The 21601-nt window shown below is 44.6% G+C and overlaps 1 protein-coding gene across 2 annotated transcripts in view; it reads left to right on the top strand.

The window, feature by feature from the left end:
• GRIK1 (glutamate ionotropic receptor kainate type subunit 1) overlaps positions 1 to 21601 on the top strand; it is a 54608-nt gene that overhangs the window by 24424 nt on the left and 8583 nt on the right. For both annotated transcript variants that reach the window (XM_018077107.2, XM_029961494.1), the window contains exons 8-14: positions 1199 to 1312; positions 2429 to 2632; positions 3254 to 3477; positions 8772 to 8890; positions 13298 to 13515; positions 16239 to 16464; positions 20602 to 20852. In XM_018077107.2, the coding sequence (XP_017932596.1) occupies positions 1199 to 1312; positions 2429 to 2632; positions 3254 to 3477; positions 8772 to 8890; positions 13298 to 13515; positions 16239 to 16464; positions 20602 to 20852 (1356 nt within the window). The remainder of the gene's footprint in view (positions 1 to 1198; positions 1313 to 2428; positions 2633 to 3253; positions 3478 to 8771; positions 8891 to 13297; positions 13516 to 16238; positions 16465 to 20601; positions 20853 to 21601) is intronic.

Genomic DNA, 21601 nt, shown 5'->3' on the forward strand with positions numbered 1-21601 from the left:
CTCCTCCTCCCTGCTGCCAGCCAACAAAAGCCTCTCAAGCCAGCAACAACGGGCAGAACGGCTCCTGCACCCTGGTGCAAATCCAAGGATAACACTGGTTATTTACTGTATTCCTGGCACAGGCCATCAGAATATGCAACGTTTTATTTCCTGTGTACTTTCCAGATCAGTTTCCCAACCTGATCTAGTTTTGGAAACAAAGGGAATGACTGACAAATGCTTGATATAAACCTTTTTTTAAGTGGCATGGCTGTCCTCACAAAGCAGAATTTGGGAAAAAAGGTTTGTGAAAGGCACCCAGGGACGCAAACCCAAAGTTTGTTTGAAATGGTGAGTTATTACCCCAAATCCACACTCAGCAGGCACAAACTGCCTGAGCCAGCTCCTTGCCTGGAGTTCTCTCACATCAGCCCTCAGCCACGCTGTGTATGTAAATCCAAAGGCAAAAATACTGCAGATGCTTTCAGACTCCATACAAGTAAATATTTATCTCAACAAATCAACATAGTTCTATTTTCTGCCCCCACAAGGTGTACATCCAAATGTGCTGAAATCACAAAGACATTTCCCTTGAAGCTTTGGATTGGGCATTAAATACTGGAATTCTTCACTGTCTCTGGGGCTAGAAAGAAATTTGCCTTTGGCCACTTTTATTTGCTGAACAAATCCTGCTCAGTGTGTGAAATGGTATTGCCTCTGTCATATACAGTAGTCAAGGAATGACAGAATAATCTTTGCTAAACCTGCTGAAGGCACAGCAGAAGCAAAAGGCCAAGTACATCCATCAATCTGCTTCAAAGTATTTACTCAAGCTTTTAGTCTGTTGTATCAGAAGAGAGAGGTCTTGCCATATGTCTCAACTCTATCATTTACAAAATCTAAAAAAAAAAAAAAAAACAAAAAACCCCCACAACATAAAAATAGACATTTGACATTTTTTTATCAGGAAACTAAGTCTACATGTCCCACTTTTGCAGCAAAATGGTGACACAGCACTGTGTTGATGGGCCTTATACTCTAGGGGCTTATGCAGTGGCATTTTGCAGTCCATTCCCTGTGTTTTCTGAATTTGGTGTTGCTGCCTCACTCAGACCTGTCCCCCTTCTCCAGCATTTTATCTCTCTCTGTGGTGCCCAGAGCCACTGAGGGGAGTGTTTGGGGACACTCTGGGGCCTCTCACCCACTTCTCTCTGTGCAGATTGGGGTTTGGAACTCATACAGTGGCCTTAACATGACTGACAGCAACAAGGACAGATCCACCAACATCACGGATTCCTTGGCAAACCGGACCCTCATCGTCACCACGATTTTGGTAAGGCTGGCAGGGCTCTCCATCAGCCCCTTCACCACCTCCACCCCGCACACCAGCCTTGTTCTCCTCCACACTAAACACTGCTGGGTAAAACCAGTCTGTTTTCAGGCAAATGTTTTGATTCAGACTCAGAATCGACATAAAATCTGTCCGCAAGATTGATTCAAAAATACCCCACTGCCAATGAAAGACTCTCAGGAACCTCTGCCTCCAAAATTGCTTCAATATTTCACAGACAAACCCTGTGTACTTTTCTTCCCAGAAGAGTTGACGCACAGAAATACTCAGCTTTATAGTCAGTTCTTATACATCCTTCTCTTTTTACTGAAAATGAGACAAATAGGACTGAAAGAGAGCAGCAAACATTGGGCAGACAGATTGAGTTATGCCCTTACTGTGATGAATGGAAAATATGCAGCTGGGTCTTTCTGCCCTGAGCTTTCTGCCTGCCCAGCAATGCCACTGCTTTCAATTACTCTGCCTAATTCCTCAGGAGGAGGGAAAGAGCTCAAAGGCTCCCTTCTACACTACTTTTCTATTGCCAGAGGCCTTTTGCCACATTAAACTGCAGAAACCTGCTTGCCCAGATCTTCTTCTACCCAAAATCCTTTAAAGGGGAAAGCAACAAGGTACTTTGCACCCTACCTATGCCATTCTCCATTCCCTTGTGTGAATACCTGTTCCACTCACAGATATTTGCTACATTGGAAGTTTTTTATCAGTAAAGATTTATTTCTCACAGAATGTGAAATGTTATGTTCCCCTTATGGTTCTTTTTCTGTTATTTAGGCTTCCCTCTCCTCCTGTATCCCTTCCTGTCCCTTGGAGTGTGACAATGTAGGGTCCAGATCTTGGGTGGGATTTTGGAGCTGCTAAGCTGTAATTAAAGCTTCTGGGAGCTATGAATGGTCAGTTCCACTGAAAATTAGGGCCCTCGTGACTATCACTAATTCATTCAGTGAATTTGTTAACATACCTAAAACAGTTTTTAATGGATGAAGTAAATTACTGGTTTCCATCTGCTTGCAATCCATTTAGAAAATATCAATATGATGTAGAGAAACTGATATACAAACCTCATTTCTCCTCCTACATGTCTGCTGTCTTTTTCTATAGGAAGATCCCTATGTTATGTACAAGAAGTCGGACAAGCCCTTGTATGGAAATGACAGATTTGAGGGTTATTGCCTGGACTTACTGAAGGAGCTCTCAAATATTTTAGGCTTCATCTATGAAGTCAAACTAGTTTCTGATGGCAAATATGGAGCCCAGAATGACAAAGGAGAGTGGAATGGGATGGTCAAAGAGCTCATAGATCATGTAAGACTGAACCCTTCTCTTTTTATTCTACTTTCACCTGTGGTATTTTATATATAGCCAGCCCAATTGAGGTCTTTGCTTTAGTTTTCATTTTTTAGAGCCACTTTATTGCCACTAATTTTATTATTATATTATATTATATTATATTATATATATATTATATTATATTATATTATATATATATATTATATTATGTTATATTATATTATATTATATTATATTATAATAGAGTCTTTATGGCCACTTTTCAGAGAAGGAACATCTGAACCAGCAGTTTGCAGGTGTGGGGGGAATGTCCAGCAGCAGCAGGTGCTGAGCTGGCACATCCTACCCATCCCTTGGCTGCAAAATCCACCAGTGGAGGCTGGAATTCCACCTTACCCATGCCCTGTGCAGCCTCTGGTCTGCACACATGGAAGTCACAAATGTCCTTCTGCCTTGCAGAAAGAGGAAACAGAGTTATCATGCCCCCAGAATACCCCAGAAATGTTAAATTTTCTCGCGTGCTTCGGATTTTTAATCAAATTTGGTTTAGTTTTTAATACTCGGGGAAGAAATGGAGGGAATTGTTTCATTGCTGAACATGAAAGAGAATGAGTGTTTTCCCATCTGTGTTTTCAGAAAGCTGATCTGGCTGTTGCTCCTCTCACCATTACCTATGTAAGAGAGAAAGTAATTGATTTTTCCAAGCCCTTCATGACGCTGGGAATCAGCATCTTGTACCGGAAGCCCAATGGCACAAACCCTGGTGTTTTCTCCTTTTTAAACCCTCTTTCTCCTGATATTTGGATGTATGTCCTCCTAGCCTGCCTCGGGGTCAGCTGTGTCCTCTTTGTCATTGCAAGGTAAGTCCAAGACATAGTTTTGGATGCATCCACATTAACCAGCTCTCCTCCTGTAGGTGTTGGGCTCTGTGGAGTCCAGAGGGTATAAAACTATCCGAAGTGTTTTATCCAGTCCTAAAACATAATGTTCTGCAATGTCCCTTGGTATTTTCACATCAACACTGCTATCACTTTTATGCATTGCAATATGATAAGATTTTGCTTTCCTTAAGGGCTGAAGGAAGAGAAATATGGGATTTTTGTTGCACACCCCACCTCTATGTTGAAAAGCATTTTATATGACTTGCATGTAGGCACTTCTCCCTTCCACTCACAGTGCACATAGTGAAAAGGGGAAAAAAGAGAATGTGAACATATTTATGCTGAAGGATTTTAATTAGTTCAGCTAATCCTCCCCCCTTGGAAATGCAAGATAAAGTGGTTGGGAGCCTGAGGGGACAATCTCAAGGTGAAACACTCCCAAGGCTCTGCCTGGGGTTCACTATTCCTGCCAGTGGCAGGGTCCTGGTGACGTCCCTGTTCAAAACCAGCAGGAAATAAGCACATACCACTTTTCCAAATAAACCCAAAGCTTGTATCTCTTTCCAAGGCTCTTCACAAAGTTTCTGGACTAGTGGACACAGTCACATGTCCAGTGGGCCAACAGAGAACTCTTTGTCACTGAACTTTCTCTTAGAAACTCCAGACAGCTGATGTGGTTTCACAAAGTGGGTACAAGACACTTCCCTTGGCCTCAGAGACCATGGACCACATTCTGGAAAGGCAGTTGCTTGAGGGCTTTGAACAGGAGCGAACCAAGCATGAAAGAAAATGAACTTAGAAACTTGTCAGAGGTTTTGCTATTTCAGGAACACTATTTTTTGTACTCCTGAAAAAACCCAAACTCTGAACTGGCATAGTTATTCAGATAGTGGCCTTGGAATTTCATTCCCAGCTGTTTTTTTTTAGCTCATCCTATCCTTCATTTTTTTCATATGAAATATAAGAAGAAAAGTAATGTATTATTGGAAGCCCATTACACATTCAGGTCACAGCAAAATAGGGATGGAGCACTTTTCCTGTGGAGAAAGGCTGAGACAACTGGGAATGTTCAGTCTGGAGAAGAGAAGGCTCCAGGGTGACCTAATTGTGGCCTTCCAGTACCTAAAGGGAGCCTGCAAAAATGATGGAGAGAGATTATTTACAAGAGCCTGGAGTGACAGGACAAAGGGGAATGACTTCAAACTGCCAGAGGGCAGGGTTAGTTGGGATATTGGGAAGGAATTCTTGGCTGTGAGGGTGGTGAGGCCCTGGCACAGGTTGCCCAGAGAAGCTGTGGCTGCCCCATCCCTGGAAGTGTCCAAGGCCCAGGTTGGACGGGGCTTGGAGCAACCTGGGCTAGTGGAAGGTGCCCCTGCCCATGGCAGGGGGTGGAACTGGGTGAGCTTTAAGGCTCCTTCCAACCCAAACTATTCTGTGATTCTATGAAAGTAACAGAAATGCTGCAGTTTTTATTGCAGATGACGGCGCTCAACTTTAAGAAGTCAACAACCATGTATATATTCCAATGTACACGTACATATCCCAGATTCAAAGGTCATAAACCAGCTGTCATCTGAACCATTAATTCTAGTAATTCAGCACATTGGGTCTGACTTTCACTTCTGTGTGAACCAGGTCAAATTAAGCTCTTTCTGCTCATCCTCCAATTCAGTGCTTTCTTTTAATCAAGAGACAGAGCCCTGCAAAGCCTTAGCTCACACAAGCAGTTCTGCTGGGGGAGACTGGCCTCAAATACACATTTCCCCATGGCCCACTGAACAACCCTGGTCCCAGGGGGCCAAACCTGTGTGAATGCTTTGCTCATTTCCATGTTTTTAAACTGATACCAAAGCAGAGACATTTGTGGGATTTGCTTTTTTTCCTTTAAATCACTGAGAGTGTGAAGAAGGAGAAGGGAATTACAGTCCAGTTGACCTGGTGGTGATCAGTCCAAGGTTGGACTTGATTATCTTAGAGGTCTTTTCCAACCTGAATGATTCTGTGAATTAAAGGAGGAGGGGCCATGGGTTAAGTTATCAGTGTTGGCCCCAGGTAAAAGAGGAGCTGATCCATCCCTTGCAGCTGTGGAGCTGTGTACAATTAGTTATGACTTCCCACAAGCTCTTAGTGGCTCACTGTGCCATAAATAATAACTCCTACTGTACTCAAATCATGATCTCATTCATGACTAATATTAAATCTGCTCGACTCTGACAGATTGACTTTTCTGCAGTTGTGTGCCAAGACTGGAAATATCCCACAATTGCTCAGCACAGTGGAAGGGAAAACAAAACCCAGGTTACCCTCAGTGCTTCTATTTTTTAAAAAAAGGGCATCAACTTTGGAAGACTAAATAGGTATCAGGGTGCTTGGTCTGCTCACAGACATGTGAAAGGAAATGAACCATGGTAAAAAAATCATTGCCTATTTGCTTTTGTTTCTTGGCTGTTAAATATTGCCCCAAAATACAGCCTTTTGGTAAATCCATAGGTTTGCCCTTTTCCAGCTGTGTTCTGTTAAAAAACAGTAATTCCAGGAGCAGCATAACCAGTGAAGCCCAATTTCCCTACAGACCTGTGTCTCCTGGTGGGTTGTGATCACCGATTGAAGTCAGTCTTTGTGTTTATTTGCTTTTCCTGCAGCTGGAGGATTTATAGGGGTTCTGATTAACAGATAACTAAGGAGTGGTGAGCTCATCCTGCAGCTCCTCTCCTGGTGGGGCTCCTGCTGCAGTGTTTCACAACACAAGAACCTCTAAGGCCTCTGCCTATTCATCAAACATGGCTAAATTAAATGGCTAAAATTAATGGCCAATTAATGGCTAAAATTAGCTAAAGGCTCACATGTCACTAGAGGTACAGGCACCACACACATGTTCACAACACACAGCACAAACCCAGACCTTGCAACAACAGAAACAGATCAAGCGGAACCAACGGGAACAGATCAATAGATTTCATTTTTATAACCCACCTCTTTTAGGAAAAGAGAAAAAGAATGCCCCAGTTCAGCAAAAAATATCATTTTCTGAATGCTTAGGTTTTTTCTGTCACAAGTGCTCTCACTGAGCTGATACCTAAAAGCAGTGCTCTGTTAAAATGCAACTGCTGAAGAAGTTGAAGAAGTACAAAAAATTGTGTTCACGTGTCATGTTAATTTAGATTTACAAATTTTAAGCTAAGCCCTTCTTGCTGCCCACATCTAGACCTGCTCATATCTCCAAATGCATCAAGATTTCTGTAAGATTTGCAAAGTCTTTCAGCAAATATTGGTTAGATTGGTTTTAAGAACCTCAGGAACCATCCGCTTTTTAGCACTGCCACAGTAAATCAAACAGTTAACTGTATTTTTACATTAGTTCATGGAAGACAAATACCAGGGAATAATTTCCATAGACTGGGATAATCTTCCTGTTATTTCTTTTGACTTCTCAGCAGCTGAATAATTTCTCATTTGTCTTTGAGCCTTGGGTAGCCCTGTAATAGTAACATTAATTTTTAAACTCAAACACTGAAGTTTTTATCACTGTGAAGGGTTGCAGACTGACAAAGCTCTGTTCCAAGTACACTGACAGTGAATGAACCAGGTGTTTTCTGCCAAAATTTCCTGCTAATGCCATGTCAGCTGTGCTGCTACGTCAATGAAGGGAGAGCCAAGTAGCTGAGGTGAATAATGTCACACAGAGCCTGTGCTAAAAAGGTGCTTAGGTGACCTTGAGCATCTCATCTTTATCAGAAACCTCAGCACAGCTATTGCTGAAGAGGGAGAAAAACATGGGAAAAAGGCCAGGGAAAGAGAAGATCTGAGCAGTGAAATAGAGCTGAATTGGGAACCAGCCTCTTCTTATAGCCCAGCACAGCAATAGGAACACTAGCAGAAAATCAGCTTTTGTTTAGAGGTGGAAAGGAGATCTATACCCTACTGACACATTAAAATATATACCCAGAGCTGTAAAAATCTTTCCAGTCTGGCAGAAAGAGTTTTGCTGCCAGAATTTTATTGCCACTTCCCAGCAATGGCTGTTTTACTCTTTCCACGATGGAGATGTTTGTATCCAACCTACTGAATGTGGTGGTTGTCTGAAACTCTGCAAGATCCCAGTCTTGGGATTCCTGGGCAGATCAGACAGAGAACTTCTTACAGTTCTTACAGTAAGAAGTCTCTGTGAGCACTCTGGGATGCTGTGGAGGGGACCTCTTCACTCCTATGGCTGTCAGCAACCTACTGATCCTAATTGTGGGGCTCTTGCTAAGGATGTGTTTCCCCAGGTGTGCATGAACAGAGCTGGGAACAATTTGGTTACTACACAACACCTGCTTCCATTGTTCTGGCATAAATCTGAAACACATAACTTGGTAACTGCTTTTCTTTTAAGGGGTGTGTGCAGACCTGTTGTGTCTTGAACCTGAAAACTGCATGTTTTGTCATGATTTTTGAGACTCTCATTGTGGTGGCAGTGATATTGTGCAGCTGATGGCACTCCACACTCTGCTCCAGTTAGTGGGTTTGTTTTTACCAGAATTCATCACTTCAGCTGAGCAAACTCAGTGCTTATTTATATTGTTGGAGCAGTAATTAGAATGCATTGGCATGACATTGTCAAAGAGTATTCCTAAACTTTATGAGGAATATGCAGGAAGCCACGCAGCAGTGGGAAACAACAGCAGGCAAAGGTGCCTTGGGGAGAAGTGGCTCTTCACATGGTCCTGCCAGGTGCTGTGCAGAGCAGGAGGGGCACAGTGTGTAGTTAGACCACAAGTTCTCCCACTAAAGGCAGAATTCTCTCTCAGCAGTGACAGACACGTGTCCCTGTGGCTTTCGGGCCCTGCAGTTGCCCCGAATGCCTTCCAGTTGTGGGTAGCTTTTTGTTCAGGGAGAGGATGTCTGCTGGATGCATCTCAACCACAGACAGCTCACTCTGGCTGCCTTTAGAGGGCTGCTACTCCTTCCCAACTCCTACATGCTCTCCCAAGGAGCAGCTACGTGGCTTCCAGTTGTCCCCCGGGCCCTGCAGATGCCTGTCAGCGGAGCAAGCAGGGCTGCAGCCTCTCCCTTGAGGGTTCTACATGGGAATAGCCCTGTCCTAGATCCAGGAGTAGCCCTGTCCTAGATCCAGGCATGAGGCAGCTGCGAGATGTCCCGAGGACACCCTTTCAGCTGAGGTTTCCTCCTCCTTGTGCCCTCTCCCCCCTCCCCTCCCCTCCCCGCGCGGTGTTCAGCAGGCTCGCTGTGTGTACTCGCTGTTTACAGACTGTTTCTGTTGACTGCCACAGGTTTACACCATACGAGTGGTATAACCCCCACCCGTGCAACCCAGACTCAGATGTGGTGGAAAACAATTTTACTTTACTAAATAGTTTCTGGTTTGGAGTTGGAGCTCTCATGCAGCAAGGTACACCGGTTACACTTCGTTATCGCACACGTCCCACAGTCTGCTCAAGGGCTTCTGTGCTGGTAAACTCCACCCTCTGTAAATGCAACTTATACTGTAAAACCTGATCTCAGAGAGACTAAGGACAGAAGAAGGGAAGAAAAGGATGTGCCACTGCAACCGGGAGCAGGCAGAGGAGAGGAAGCCGTGGAACCCAGAGCAGGAGGAAGGAGGGGAAGCGTCTGAGAGAAAGGGAAGCAGACAGGGCCAGACGGGAGTTTCTGGAGCTGAAATGGAAAATATTTGCAAGAGGGCTATGAAGTGCTTCATGTTTGAGTTTATTGGTATAAGAGGTTTGGCAATAGGAGAATGTTGGGCTCCATCCCAACAGTAACCAGCCTTAGCTACCCTAAAAAAACTGTTCTATCTGCCCAACAAGGAAAGATGCTCTTTCTTCAGAAGGGTTGTTAAGTTTGCTGGCACTTGTCAAACTCATTGTTCAAAACCAAAACCAAACCCTTTTTTTATGGCTTTTCTGCAGGTATGAGCCCTATCCTTCTGTAAAGGTATCCAACTCTAGGAGCCTTACCCCAGTCATAAGTCTCTGTTGCTGATGATTTTGGAAAGAGCTGACATTTTACTCAGTTGACAAGGAAGGGCAGTGAAGTTTACTCCATGTGGGAAGTCAGACATATGTACTAAACACACTTGTTTATGTTCTAAGGTTTCCAAATAAGTCACTATTCACCAAAACTGGGCTCCACTGAAAAGAATGAAAATATTTTCTGACAAACATTTCAAGTTGAATCAAAGCTGAACAAAAAAACCCAAAAGAACCCCAACCACCTCACAACAACAACCAAAAAGGAATCCAGAGAAAAGCCCAGCAGTACCTTGGTATTTAATTCCTAAGCATTAAAGTAAAATTAAAATTAAAGCATTCATACAGGTACAGTTTATTCTTTCCTCTTTAACAGACATGAATAGCAGCGAAAAAAAAAAAAAACCACGAAAAACATGAGGAGGATTTTTTCCTAGCTATGGTAGAGAATAAAGTTGGTATTGAACCTAGGATGCACCTGCTTTTAGTGGTGCACTAATATATTTAGAGGACACAGAGCTTCCCCACAGAAATTACTTTGAAGGAGGTTGGATGAAAGAAGAGCATTTCTGCATTGCTTTTCCTGTTTGTTTTCCTTCCAATTTATCAGTAAAACACAGGCTGAGGTTTTACAGTATCAGGCAGGTGTGTGTATCTAACTGTGGTTGCCCTGTGTGTGAAAGTGCCCCAGGATTTTGTGTTTCCCTGTACTGCCTTTTTTGGAGTTTACCATCATCCACAGCAAACTGTGGGATGCAGTGTCTGCTCGTTACCACTACCTTGGGTACATGACAGTCAGCCCCAACCAGACTCTGCTTGTCTTTTAAGGAGACTAAAACCAAAACAAAACAAGGAAAGAAAGAAAAGGAAAGAAAGAAAAAGAAAAAACCCAAACATTTGTAAGGCAACACAAATGTTTCCATGTACAAACTTGTGGTGCGTGTGACTGTCTGTGCATCATTGTCAATGTGAAGAGTTTGGACATGATGGGAATGGTTGGGAAACTCTGCGTCCAGCGTTGGGCTCTTTCCTGTTGGCAGCAGCTGCTTGTTGTGCTTGATTGGAAGCCACTTGTTTTTTTTAAATTTTAAAATGTGATGATCAGACTTTCTCTTTTCTACAGAGCGTGAGCAAAGTCTGGATCAGGATTGGCTGTCATGTCTGCCATAAAAAGGCACTAGAGAGACTTCAGCAAGTATTGTCTCTGCCCCCGAGTCTTGCTGGCAACATTTTTATTTAGATGCTGCTTCCCCTGTTTTCCCCTGGAAATCTTGGATGTGTTATTCATATTCTGAAAGCATCCAAACAGGGCACATTTCATCCAATTCATTCAGAGAAATTAGCACTTTCAGAAAGGAAAGCTTTCCCTCAGAGCCCCAGTTCAGCCAGGGAGCGGGTCAGACCAGGAGCATCTGGTTCAGGAGAGTGTGTAGGGTGAAGGGGGTGAGCATGGATCGTATCCTGGGCTGATCCCACAGCGTCGGAAGCAGGAGAGGGGGAGATTCTGCCCCTCTGCCTCTTCAGGTGAGACCCCCCTGCAGGGCTGCTCCAGCCCTGGGAACAACAGCACAAGGACCTGGAGCTGCTGGAGAGAGTCCAGAGGAGGCCCCAGAGATGCTGCCAGGGCTGGAGCCCCTCTGCTCTGGAGCCAGGCTGGGAGAGCTGGGGGGTTCACCTGGAGAAGAGAAGGCTCCAGGGTGACATAATCGTGGCCTTCCAGGACCTGAAGGGACACTATGGGAAAGACGGAGAGGGACTTTTTACAAGAGCCGGCAGTGACAAGACAAGAAGGAGTGGCTTCCCACTGCCAGAGGGCAGGGTTAGATGGGATATTGGGAAGGAATTCCTGGCTGGGAGGGTGGTGAGGCCACACATCAGAAAAACTGTGGCTGCCCCATCCCTGGGAGGGTCCAAGGCCAGGTTGGACGGGGCTTGGAGCAAGCTGAGCTAGTGGGAGGTGTCCCTGCCCACGGTGGGCTCTGCTCCTCCCCAAACAGTCACTCACTGCATAATTAGCAGGCTGTGGGTTCAAAGCTTAAAAATGTACTCTGCTGCTTTCCACAAAGCATATTTTGCTGTAGGAGACCACGGGAGGTTTGGTGTCTCACCCCACAAGGGCAGCACTCAGGGCTTCTTCACCTCCTCTTGTGCAGCACTGACAGATTTCAGGGCTGCTGGTTTGGGGGTCCGCAAGGTCCCTGCTGTTGTGCATTCCTGGGATGTCAGAGTCAGGTATTGCATCGGGGTCCAAGAGCAGAAATTCTATTTGTGTCATTGTCTAAGCTTAAAAGCAATAACACCAAAAGAAAAAGTGAGAGAAAATATTTCGTTGTATTTTTAAAAAAATCGATTCTGAAAAGCTAGAAAGTACGGCAGACCACAAATATAAACCCAGACAGAGCTACAGCTCTGGGAACAAGTACATTTGGCCTCGAAAATTTAAAGTGAGAGTTTTTGCTTTTAGACTGCTCTCACAGTTTGACAGTCCTGTCACCCCTTGGGCTATGCTTAGCTTTGACTTTAAGGACCTGTCTATGTGTTTACAAAGCTAAGTTAGATGTGTTTGCTAGTTGTTTGGGAAGTTTTTACCTTTTCAGTCTCTGCCCCAAAAGTCACTTTTGAAGTTCTTGCAAAATCTAAAAATATTCTCTGCAACATGTTGAAATTTCTTGCAGAACTTGTGAAATAGCTGGGGAGAGATAATATATCAACAGGTTTTTCCAGGAATAAAAATATGTTTGTCACATCAAAAGCTTTACTGTGCTGAGATCTCCCTTCACAGGCACTCAGGTGTTTTCTTAAGTCCATCCTTCATCAGGAAAATAATTATGCAAAGGCTTAACTTTGAAGTCAAAAGTACTCAGGTGGCTGCCTAGGAGCTTTGCTGAACCAGATTTTGGTAACCCATATAAGGTGGGGATGCACCTAAAAAAAAAAGAGCACAAAATTTGTATCAGAATGCTTAGAAATACTTGTGTGCCTTAAATACAGGTGATCTGAGCTGTTTAGAAACCATTTTGGTGCACACGTGCTGCTCTGTGGGGTTTTATGGCAATGACAGTTTAAACAATGCACTTCAGAGCCAAGGCAGCTTTTTACTTCGAAAACTTGGAGAATCGGAGACACTGCTTGAGGATTTAACATTTGAACAGAAGCAAAACATAAGGTGTGACCTGCAGGCAGATCTGCTAAACCCTTTTCAGCAACAATGAGTGTTGAGGACACCATCCAAAACTTTGCCCTGTAGATCCAAAGGATGTGTCCATTCACCCCCTGAACTTTCAAATGTGAAGCTCACATTTATAAAAAGAGGTTTTCTGGGGCTGGAGCTGAGGTTCACACAGCTGATGAGTTCACTGGGACTGCATTGATCTCCCTGTCTCTGCTCAGATACGTCAATAGGATGCAGAGGGCAGGTTTCTCCTGTAAGATATTTCTGTCAGGCAGCTTGTAAGATTCTGTTAAGATCTCTGGTTTAAAAATTGATTACAGTGTACAGGCAAAAAAGGATTCAGGAAACAACCAAAAATACTAGGATAGCCTGCTGGGGGCAGAAGAGGTTAATATTACAATGATGGTTAGCTCAGGGATGTAAAGGGGCTTAGACCCAAGGATAATTCCATTTGTCATGTATCATGGCATACATCCCCTTCACAGTGTGTTCCCATTATAAATGTTAGCTGTGCATCTGTGAGATTATTGTTTAAATCATTTTATCATCCTACAGCTCATAAAAGCATTCTGTGCCTAAAAACCGTCTGTGGCATCTCAGGAAGGGCATCTCTCAGCATCATTTTAATATGCTTGTTTTGGTGGTATCGTAACAGGATCAGAGCTGATGCCCAAAGCTCTTTCTACCAGAATAGTTGGAGGAATATGGTGGTTTTTCACCTTAATCATAATCTCATCCTATACTGCCAACCTGGCTGCCTTTCTGACCGTGGAGAGGATGGAGTCCCCCATCGATTCAGCAGATGATTTGGCAAAGCAAACCAAGATAGAGTATGGGGCTGTTAGAGATGGATCCACAATGACCTTCTTCAAGGTAAGATGGCACCAGCCAGGCCTGGCCGGTCAGAGACTCCCGGCGCTCCAGGATAAACAGTGAGGAGGAATCACAGCATTTGGCAGGATTAGCAGAGTAGGTAAATACATCATTTACCCAAATCCAGCAGTACGAAAGCTGGGAGGTTTTTCCCCCAAGGCACGTGGAAAAACAGTCACAGCTGTACTGCTGTGAGGGCCAAACCCACCTGCCTGTGATGGGGGGATCTGAAGGGAGCCTGGGGATATTCTCCTCCAGGTTGCTTCAGGGTGGGATCTCATTTTCTTCCAGCCACTTGGCTGGAAAATTCTGCTTCACCTTCTGAAAGTCACATTTGCACACTGATAATACTGCCAGCAATCCAAATGCAACTTTATTTGTCCCTTTTTTAAGTGCTCCATGGTCAATATTACACAGACTCTTAATACAAGGGCTGCATAAACACATGAACTCATCAGTAAGTAAAAGACAGTTTTCTGTGGCTAATTGCTTTGTAGATAACTGTGTTCTTTTTTTTTTTTTAAATTATTAGTATTAATTACCTGCAAAATGGATAATCTCATAAAATGTCAATGTAAAAGCCAGCAAGCTATAAATATAGAATACATGCCTAAAAATCCTGTGACAGTCAGAATTAATTAGCAGCTCCATCAGCAGTCTCAGCAGGGAAGTTAAGCACGGGATGAACTGGTGTCAGGCTTCTCCCTGGAGCATCTAAGGACGGTGTTTGTAGACAGTCAAACATGCAGTGCCTTTGAAGGGGATGAGACACTGTGGGGAAGCAGCATCTGGGGCAAAATAACATGAGCTGCTCCAGCCTGAGCCCCTGCCCTGCTTTAACCAGAAGCCCTGATGAGACAAAAAGGTATAACTCTCATCCAGAATGTGTCAATCCCGTGATAGATGTGAGGGTCCAGCAGAGGCCACAAAGATGATGAGGGGTCTGGAGCATCTCTCTGATGAGGAGAGACTGTGTGAGACTGTGGTTAGTCTGGTGAAGAGAAGACTGAGAGGGGATCTCATCAGCCCACACAAATATCTCCAAGGGCTGTCAGAGGATGGTGCCAGGCTCTTCAGTGGTGCCAGTGACAGGACGAGGAGCAATGGCCATAAACTGAAACACAGCAAGTGCCCCCTCACCATGAGGAAGAACTTCTTTCCATGGAGGGTGGCAGAGCACAGGAACAGCTGCCAGGGGAGGGTGTGGAGTCTCCCTGTCTGGAGACATTCCAAACCCACCTGGATGAGTTCCTGTGTCCCCTGCTCCAGGTGACCCTGCCTTGGCAGGGGGGTTGGACTGGGTGATCTCCAGAGGTCCCTTCCAACCCCAGCTATTCTGGAATTCTGGGATTTTGTGTAGTCTGTCCCTGCTGGAGCTGCCCAGGGTGATCTGCCCTTGTAATGGCTCTCGTGTGGCTGAATAGAAACGTTCCTGTGCTCAAAGAAAGGCACAAACTCCAGTGGTTTCCTTTATAGACAGTTCTTGAAAGGATGAGCTGACATCTCCATTAAGATGGAAACCCACATGGAGATATTCCTGGGAGCTTTGTAAGGCGAGTACCAGACTCTCCTCAGGAGTATAAGGCAGCAGGGACCAGCTGTGCCATCTTCTGAAAGACTCTGGGAAAATCCCTTGACTCGAGAGCTCTTCCATGCCCAAAGACAGTCACTGCCATTGATATTCTGAAGTCAAACCCAGCATCAGAGACAAAACCTCAAAACCTGTTGCTTACATGTAGTTTTAGAGGAAATAACTTCTGAGGTTCAATATGAGAAGTTCAAGCAAATTCCTAGAGCTGTTTTCAGCTTTACACTGATTTTCTTTTTGCACCATTAATCCCTCAGGCTGAAATATGTGTAGGCTTAAAAGAATGCATAGGCCTTTAAAAGAAACATTTCAGATGAGGTGATTAAATATTTATACACTGCACATGCTGGCTTACTTGTGCCTGAAATACAAGTGTACACAAACACAAGGGAAAGTACACTAATTTTGTACAGAAATTGGGGATGGAGTCCCTGGCAGAGTGAAGGTGACACAGTGAAAGATGCATGAAAAATACAATATCTCACACTTGTAAACACACACAGTACAAACAAACAAATAAAAGATGCTTTTATTTTTTTTGCAGAAGCCCCTCCAGATCCTCACAAGATTAGGAGCTCTTTGTGCTGTACAAAATTTAAAATAAAAAATCCTGGAGTGGGTCTCTGTACAATAAATGTGACAGGTACTTCTTTATGCCAAAGGAAGACTCTGTGCTCTGCGAGGGTACAGCGTTGCCTCCCTCAGGCTGTAAAATACTGCATATACCTCCTGAGCTAAGCACACACACAGGGAGACACAGGGAGAGACCTGGGAATTAGGGGAAGGCAGGAGCAGGGATTTCTGGGCAAAGTTACTCCATCCCTGCACTCCACCTGTGTTACAGTACATTTAAGGAAAAAGCACCTTTGCCATAACATTCTAGAGGTAACTCTGCCCCTTTTTTTGGGAACTCTGAAGCCCTGACCTGGGCTGGCCAGACACCTGCCCTGGGGACACCCCCACGCCCAGGGGTACCCAAAAGCCATGAAGCTGCGACTCGAGGGCTGGAGAAACTGAGATGGAGTGAAAGGACCTATCTATGATACAGGACCTTTCCTGTGATCCAGGTCAAGGAGTATTTGAGAAGTGCAATTTGGGTGCTGGTGTGACTCTCTGCCCTCCTTTCCCCGCTCAGAAATCCAAAATCTCCACGTACGAGAAGATGTGGGCATTCATGAGCAGCCGGCAGCAGACGGCCCTGGTGAAGAACAACGACGAGGGGATCCAGAGGGTGCTCACCACAGACTATGCCCTGCTCATGGAGTCCACCAGCATCGAGTATGTGACCCAGAGGAACTGCAACCTCACCCAGATCGGGGGGCTCATCGACTCCAAAGGCTACGGCGTGGGAACCCCCATTGGTAAGGTGCTTTGGGGCCCAGCTGTGGTGGAGCTCACCCAGAAGCTGAGGTGGCCATCTGAGTCAGTCCTGGGCTCCTAGAAACAGGACAAGGGGGAATGGCTTCACACTGGCAAAGCCGGGGTGAGATGGGATATTGGGAGGAAATCCTTCCCTGGGAGGGTGGGGAGGCCCTGGCAAAGTTTGCCCAGAGAAGCTGTGGCTGCCCCATCCCTGGGAGTGTCCAAGGCCAGGCTGGAGCAACCTGAGCTAGTGGAAGGTGTCCCTGCCTGTGGCAGGACAGTGGAATTGGATGATCTTTAAGGTCCCTTCCAACGCAAACCATCCTGTGATTCTATGATTCCATGGAACAGTAAAAATTCTGGCTCCCCGGTGCTGACAGGAGGGGGGAGCCAGGTGGGGCTTGGTCTCTTCTCCCAGGCAACTATCAATAAGACAAGAGGGCAAGGTCTTAAGCTCTGCCAGGGGAGGTTTATGTTGGATATTAGGAAGAAATTCTTTACAGAGAGGGTAATCAGGCATTGGAATGGGCTGCCCAGGGAAGTGGTGGATTCTCTGTCCCTGGAGTTTTTTAAGATGAGACATCAGTGCCATGGGCTGGGAACCACAGTGGTAGTGGATCAAGGGTTGGACTTGATGATTGGAGGTCCTTTCCAACCCAACTGATTCTGTGATTCTGTGATTATTCCCAAGCACACAGCACAAAAAACTGACACAAATTTTAATTCTCTAAAATCAGATCTCAAAAAGGGCTCTGCTAGCATATCTCAAAAAGGATATGCTAGAAAAGGTCTACTGGAAAGACTTCAGAGAGATTGATGCAGAACCTTGCAGCTGATTCTCACTCTTCTTATGTGTTGCTTTGGGGTCATAAAATGAATCAGAAATCCATCTCCTTTCATGCATCTCTCTTTGGGGTGCAGGTAGAATTATGGAATGGCTTGGGTTGGAAGGGACCGTAAAGATCATCTCACTCCACCCTCTGCCATGGGCAGGGACACCTTCCACTAGACCAGGTGGTGGGCCTGGTTCATCCACTGCTTGGTAGGGCTGATATAAATAAGGGAGAAACACCCCTGCACTTCGAACTGTCATTCTTTCTGCTGCTGAGTAGCTCAGACAGATCATCACACAGACAACATTTAAAGTGTATTTTTTCCACTGGCTTTGTGAGAACAGCCTTCACACCCCGAGGAAAATGATACAAAAGCTAAAATCCTGAAGAAAGACAAATGCATGGCAAGAGTTTCACTGCAGTTATAAAGCTGCCACGCTTTAAAGCAAGAACAATGAAGGAATAATTGGAACAGATGGTAATCCTCAGAGAGAGTGCATCCATTGGAAATAACAGCTGTGAAATATATTTATAAGATGTTTCTTGTATGATAAATGCACCTTTATTTTTTCTTAAAGAAGCCTAGCAAAATTCAGGGGAATAAATACCCCCAAGCCCTGTGAAATAATTCAGTACCATCCAGCATCTTATAAAGGATTGATTTCATGAACAAGATAAACCTTCCACTATGCAGGTGGACCCCAAAGGCTCTGTTATTTTTCTCATAGCATTCCAGAGTATTGATTGTAGAGGCTGTATGGAAAATAAAAGAGACAAAAAAGGCTTGTCTGTGACCCTTGGCCTCAAAGTTTCAGCAAGTCTTAACTGGTCTCCTGAAGTTATTCCTTCAGGAGAATATACAACCTCAGGACCAGGGTTTCTCGCAGCAAAATATGACTTACACTCTAAAATTTCCAGTGAATGAGCTGAATAACACTAAATGGCTCCCAAAGACACAGGAAAGGATAATTTTTGAAGGTTCTCCAAATCCAGTATCACTGAGAGTGCTGATGCAGGTAATTCCAACACTAAAGCTATTACCAGTTACTTGGGAGAGTGTTAAGAAAGGAGATAAATGCAGTTCTTGGCTTAAGAGGTAGTTTGTTAATAGCTCAGGGGCCAGAAATTATGTGCTGAATACTCAAAGAGGTGTTGAGATGGATTTGTGTTTGTTTTTTTACCTCACCAATAAAACACCACCAACCCAGCACTCCAGGCACACCTGACAAACTTTAAAAGCACAAAGAAATATGGATGTACCTGTTACCCTCAGGGTAAATTGTGACAATGGTGATGGCAACACAAACATCAGAGAAAGGATGAACATCCCAGCAAATCCTGTGTTGTGACTCTGCCTGCTCCACTTTACCCAACAGCTCTGTCCCTTCAGACAGGGGAAAATATATGAGTCCCACAGTCTATCAGGGCCACAAATACCTCCTAAGGTAGAAACAATTCTTCTCTCTCTTCTGTTTTCACTGGCAATAATTCACTTCTCTGTGTAAAGCCAGTTGTGAAGGTGTTTCTGGTTTGTTTTCTGCTGTGTTATTTTGGGGTCTTTAATAACGAGCATACAAATCATCTCTTCTTACAGCAGGCATATTTTCCTTTCAAAGCTGGCTACCTCAAGCAGTGGCTGCTGAGTGCTGGCTTCCCAGATGGATTTTGGATAGTCTGACAGGCGTCTCTTGGCATCTGTGGTCACAGCATGGCCTGGTGCTGGCAGGAGGATGCACTGAAAAACAGCTGAGTGTTGGCACAACAAATGAAGAACTGCAGTGTTTGTCCTGCTGATTCTCCTCAGACAGGGCTGGGGGCTAAAGGAAATGGAAAGCAGGGAGGGGCACTTGGGTTCATGGTACAATTGTTTTTAATAATGTCCTGCACAGCAATGTAACAAAGAAACCTGAAGCTGTGAGGCTGAATTTCCAAGGCTCTTTTGATGTATAAAGACACAACAGTGGTGCCTTAGTGAGATTTTTCTAAGAAGTCTGTGTCTATGTGGACCACAAGTTCTCTGGAATTCTGGCACATGATCTGCCTTAAAAGTTTGTTTACCTTGATCATGTTGAGAGTTGCAACAGCTTTAATTTGCAGCAAAATGTGACTTTTTTGGTGAAATGGCAGCTTAAGAAAAGCTTGGAATCACAGAATCAGAGAATGGGCTGGGCTGGAAGGAACCTTACAGGTCACTCAGTTCCATTCCCTGCCATGGGCAGGGATACCTTCTACAATCCCAGGTTGCTCCAAGCTGGCCTTGGACACTTCCAGGGATGGGGCAGCCACAGCTTCTCTGGGCAACCTGTGCCAGGGCCTCCCCACCCTCCCAGGGAGTGATTTTTTCCTAATATCCAACCTAAACCAACCTGTCAGTTTGAAACCATTCCCCCTTGTCCTGCATGGTCTCATTGATGTGCTAAAGGAGAGGAAAGGATGGACAGGAGTCAGCTACGTGGACAAAGGGCTTTCACCACTGTATTTCAGCCCAGACACTAAATGCTTCTAGTTGTAGGAAGTCCACCATGGCAGGATTTGGGGGCCTTTGGAGCCAAAGAGCCTTTCATAGACTCATAGAACCATTCTTGTAAACCTGTCCTGCTTGCTGTCATAAAACTCTGGTCCCATAAAGAAAAGTCTCTCTCCCAGGCACAGACTGCAGAGATTTGGGAGGATGGAGAGAGCCAGAGCACACTCAGTGTGACCCCCCCAGTTACTGTACAGGCCCATTAGTGCTGCAGGACCTGCACACACATCATTTCCAAAGCTGTTGCTGGCCTGCAAAGCATGAAATAGTTGCTATTTTGAGCTTGCAGTGCCACTATTGTTGCAAGTCACAGCAAAAAAGGACTGGGCAACCCCATGTTCTTATAAGTAGCTGAAGTGGAGTTGTGGGTTGATCCAGATATAAACAAGAGGAGAAAGTCTCTGTGTGACTGTGGACTTTTCTCAGCAGCCACTCATTTACATGCAGTAGGAAAAATAAACAGATGTTGAAGTCAAGAGAGGAGATACAAAGAGGAAATTCTCCAAGGATGCCTAAAGCAATATTCAAATATGATATGGAGGAATTACTGAGCAAGAAAACCCACTGCCAAGGCTTAAATAAACCTCAGGAGGAGACCTTAGAAATGATAATGAATTCTCAAATAACTGCACCAGTGGAGCCTTCTGGTTTTAAGTCCCCAGGGTGGACACCAACTTCCCACCTGTGCCATAGAGAAAACAAGCAATAATCAACCTTGTGATGAGGCAGCACTTTGGCTGCAGATGGTGGCACTGACAGGCCTTGCCCTCCCCTTGCAGGATCTCCTTACAGAGACAAGATCACCATTGCCATCCTGCAGCTCCAGGAGGAGGGAAAGCTGCACATGATGAAGGAGAAGTGGTGGAGAGGCAATGGGTGCCCCGAGGAGGACAGCAAAGAAGCCAGTGCCCTCGGGGTGGAGAATATTGGGGGCATCTTCATCGTGCTGGCTGCAGGGCTGGTTCTGTCAGTGTTTGTAGCCATTGGGGAGTTTATATACAAATCCAGGAAAAACAGCGACATTGAGCAGGTGAGTCAACCCCTTCCAGCATTCCTGTGCTCCCAGCAGGATGAGGGTTGGGAATGGGGGGGTAACTGTGCTGTAGTTCTCTTTGCTGGAGTGTAGGTTGTGTGTTGCTGAATTCTCAGCAGGTGTTTCTGGCTCTAATAACAAATAATTTATTAATAGGAACAGGGAAGTGCTTCACTCACAGTCCAATTAGTGCTGCTTAGTAGGGCAGTGCACAACAAGGGCAATTAATTTCTCAAAGAGTTTCTGCTTGATCTTTAAGACTTCAAGCAGAGATAAGGTTGGAATGGAAGAAAACACACCTGGGATTTTGGTTTTTGGATTTTTGTGTGGTTTTTTGTTTGTGTTTTTGGTTTTGGGTGGTTTTTTTTTTGGTTTTTTTTTTTTTGTGTTTGTTTTTTGTTTTGTGTTTGGGGTTTTTTGTTTTGGCTTGGTTTGTTTATTTGAGTTTGGGTCTGTGGTTATTTGTTTTTTTGTGGTTTTTTGTTTGCTTTGTGGTTTTTTTTTGTTCTGTTTGTTTTGGGGGGTTTGTTTGTTTCATTTGGGTTTTGGTTTTTGTTTGTTTGTTTCGGGGGGTTGTTGTTTGGTTTTTTGTTTTGGGTTTGTGTGTTTCTTTATTTTAATGTGGCATTAACGTCATCCCTTTGAGTAACACGGGAATGAATGTCCAAATCCCCAAGTGTGATTTTCCTCTTGCTCTACAGAGCAATTTTTTTCAGAATCAGGGGTTTACAAGCTGTGCTGAAGGA

This window comes from Manacus vitellinus, unplaced genomic scaffold, assembly GCF_001715985.3.
Source record: "Manacus vitellinus isolate BGI_N305 unplaced genomic scaffold, ASM171598v3 scaffold_35_pilon, whole genome shotgun sequence".
NCBI lineage: Eukaryota > Metazoa > Chordata > Aves > Passeriformes > Pipridae > Manacus > Manacus vitellinus.